Here is a 3720-nt window from a genome sequence, read left to right as displayed (position 1 = left end):
AGTTGTGCAGCCTTACACAAGAAATGCAGTTTTGTAGGTACGCTTGAAGATTTTGTGGTCTCACGTTTAAAAGGTATAGCCTAAATTAGGTTAAATGCTTGCTGTCCGTCAAGCAAACTGCCTAAACCAGACGAGCATGCAATATTTCATTCGTTTAAGAATATATCAAGACATGATAAAAAAACTATTGCAAAACTTTTTATTTACACATTGTTGGAAACAAACGTTAGACCCGTATTAGGTAGGCCTATGTGACACCTGCACATCACCCCTGTGAAAAGAAAGTGAACGACGTGCGGAGCACAAAACAGCCTGCCATCGCAGGTCATTGGTTTACACAGATAATACAAGTTTAACAGATCCAGGGTATGGATCATTACACATCCCGAGAAACGCTGTACCTGTAGTTTCATTTTATTTACAAACATTTAGATACACTCACCACATACAGAAAATGATATTTATATCTTAATTGAGCAAACACAAACAAACCGTTCAAATATTTAGTCTCTGGATCAGACGAACAAGGTTTTTGTATGTTTTTTTCTTAATCTTAAAAACTATTCTATTAAAACAATATTTGAAGAGCCTCCAGCATTTCGTTGCATTTAAGACGTGATTCTTCTGTGGTAATCCACAACACGCGCCTTGATGCCTGTCGTGTAATAGTTTGTAATCCGTTTTGGCCACGCGAGCGGGCCGCTCCGGTTCTGTCCGTTCAGCGTGTTGGAGTGCTCAGTTAAAGTTGGATCTTTCAAGTTCGAGTTCACTGAGTGACAGTGACTTGCTGTATGTTCCTCATAGACGGTAAGGCGTTCATTCCTGGGGGTGGGTACAGAGAACCGTGTATGTCTGACGGACTCAGTGACCCTGGTACCGGTAGAGGACTGACAGAACCGGGATCGCTGTGGACTGACCCTCCGCTGCCGTCAGACTGACCCAGTTTCTTTTTGATTAATTTCCTTTCCTTAGCTCTGCGGTTCTGAAACCAGATCTTTACCTGTGAAGACAAAGGACAAACGGTTAGAAAGAATTAGCCAACGTCTAATTGTTTTCAACTAGTGAGATGAATCGTAGCCTATTCTCTAGCATAAGTAAAAATCTCAAGTGAAGTAATGTTACCTGTCTTTCTGAAAGCCCGAGGTTTACTGCCAATTCTGATTTTCTTCTGATCGTGATGTAGCGATTAAAATGAAATTCTTTCTCCAGCTCCAGCCTCTGATGGTCTGTGTACACAACTCGATATTTCTCCTTCGTTCTGGTTTTGCCTTTAAAAAAATGGTAAATAAACGAATAATCATGAAACAATGTTCATTAAAAAAAAAGATAATTCTGAAATAAAGACCAAATTAAACGTAATGCTTAAAAGATGTCATATTGCGATTAATACAATTGTAAAGCAGAGGAAGAACTTGTGCACTGTATAATTTCTATAGGTTATAATATTTTTTTTTAATCATATTGACTTTCTTCTCTTACATTTCGCGTTGCATTTACAATACTAGGCTTAGCCTATATGATCTCTCATTTTAACTATAAATCATAGCGCCACTGAAATATTCAGTCAATTGTATAAACTAAGATTACATTGCTAAATATGCAAATTGAGCTTCTGATCTTCTTTGAGGAGATTTTTTGAACAAACTGCAGAACAAAGAGACGCAAAGACACATACCCAAACGCCATTGATGTGTTAAGAGACAACACACGTCTTACAACGAATTACAAGGAGACACCATCAAAAATCTTTTCCTCAAACCAAGAGCAGGCTGCACTTGTTTGATGTACAGACCAACTAGCTATAACAAAACTATATATTTTTATGTTCGACTAAACTCAATCAGTGGAGGGAAAACACAATTAATTAGTGATTTTTAATTACAGGTTTAGATGCAGTCACTGAAAGCTCGATAAAGTGTAACATCTAAATTGAAATACGCCTCCTTAACTTCACGTCATTTCCAAAACTTTCAGTTTTTCAGCCTTAGTTATGAAAAAGGCCTTTTACAGTTAGGTCATGTAACTTTGTGATTGTTTTCTTTAAAACATTGTTTTTTGCTGTGTTGTTTTAACATGCAGGAGAACTTCATGTGCTGTGAAGTTTGTCACTCTTTGAGATTATATAACCCTCAACAACAGAGACAGAGGAAGACGCGCTGCTGCATATCAAAGTCAAAAAGGTGTTGAAAGAAGTCGCCGCCTGAATATGACAGATAACCCTCAAAACCTGAGACAATGTAACAGGAAAAGTAGACCTCACATCTTGTTTACGGGAGTCGCAAATTAGCATTATAAGTGACCCTGGCGCCAATTCCCAACACCTTCATTTTGCCACAACTATTTGTCCCATGCGTAAAGGAACAAATATATTAATATAACTCAGATATTGCGTTTTTTCAAATAATGAAGGGGAGAAGGACACACAGTGTGTGTGTGTGTGTGTGTGTAGAACTATTCAATTTCATTAGGCCTTTTCATTTCGTAATATTTTGTCAGATGTGCCATTACTTGAGGAAAACATCAAACATGTAAAGTTAATAATTTTTGAACAGTGTTGCATTTAGCACGATTGGTCCTTGAGTAAATTATTTGTCCAATATTAAACCAAAATAAAATATTTATTTTTTGTTTTAGCTATATTTTTAGACAGCCTATTTTTTCTAATCATTTTTATTTAAAAAAAATGTTGCTACATTTTAGTACATAACTTAAATTATGTCATTTTAATTCTACAGGAGCGAGAAAATAAATCATAATCATGAACTACTGTCATTTTGTACATTTCGGTCGCTGATTTCAAGACCTTTAAATTATTGCGCAGTTTACATGTTTCAGGCCTATTATTTAATAAATAATTAAACGTTTTACTTTTTTGCGGGTTATACCATATATTTTAAATTCTTAGCAAGCTTTTTTTATTCATTTATTTTTTTTGAAAGACATTTGTTGGCCTTACCGGTTGAGGAGGACTGCACGGTTTTGCTCATCCACTGATAGGAATTGCGTCTTTCTCTCTCAGGTGAAAGCTGGCCCACAGAAATATTTTCAGGTGGTGGAGGCAGCACTGCGGATCCAGGGCCGTGCATGGCATTATAATCTGAAGAGCAGTAGGAAACTTGTCCCGGGGATGAACTGCTCATAGGTGCAGAAATAGTGTTTGGAGGTCCCAGGCTGTAGGCGCCCCAGTCCTCTCTCGGTGCGCCGTAAGGAGGGCCCCATGCCCCCGCTGACTGCGCGTGTGTGTCCATGTTGGGCACATGATGGTATCCTGCAAAATCTGAATACTGAGGTGTGGAGACAAAATTCTGTGGTGGAAGACTGATGCCAGATCTTCGCACGGCTCCTTGGTGATACATGCTTCCCTCTTTATCCAAAAGGTATCCAACGTACATGATTTGAAAGAAACCCCTAAAATGACTTTTTTAAGGCAACATGCCAGCCATACATCAATCCGAATATCTCTCAAAACCAAGGCCCGACTCAATACTTTTGACTCAATTGTGGTAGTCCAAAATGGTCTCCAGGTCACGCGACGTAGTCCTTGACGTGCTTCAATCAAACATGATGTGACTGTGTTGTCAAGGTGGTGGTGGCAAAGGTATAACCAAGCCCCCCTGACGTCAGCCACGACTTCAAACCCTCTCGATTTGCATTCAAATGACCAGCCAATAACACCATCAAGCCCTCAAAGATTCCCCTAGTGCCAGATCTTCACATCAC

At 38.7% G+C, this 3720-nt stretch overlaps 1 protein-coding gene across 1 annotated transcript; it reads right to left on the bottom strand.

Moving 5' to 3' along the window:
• Window positions 1-700: 700 nt before the first annotated feature.
• Window positions 701-3662, bottom strand: LOC107577192 (homeobox protein CDX-1-like). Its single transcript, XM_016263292.1, has 3 exons — window positions 2957-3662; window positions 1123-1268; window positions 701-1000 (listed from the first exon to the last, which is right to left on the bottom strand). Exons 1-3 carry the CDS (start codon window positions 3390-3392, stop codon window positions 767-769), a joined length of 816 nt encoding a protein of 271 aa, XP_016118778.1. The 5' UTR covers window positions 3393-3662; the 3' UTR covers window positions 701-766.
• Between the last annotated feature and the right edge of the window lie 58 nt (window positions 3663-3720).

Source organism: Sinocyclocheilus grahami, unplaced genomic scaffold, assembly GCF_001515645.1.
Source record: "Sinocyclocheilus grahami isolate Dianchi unplaced genomic scaffold, SAMN03320097.WGS_v1.1 scaffold5378.1, whole genome shotgun sequence".
Taxonomy (NCBI): Eukaryota; Metazoa; Chordata; class Actinopteri; order Cypriniformes; family Cyprinidae; genus Sinocyclocheilus; species Sinocyclocheilus grahami.
This window is presented reverse-complemented; position numbering and strand designations above follow the sequence as displayed.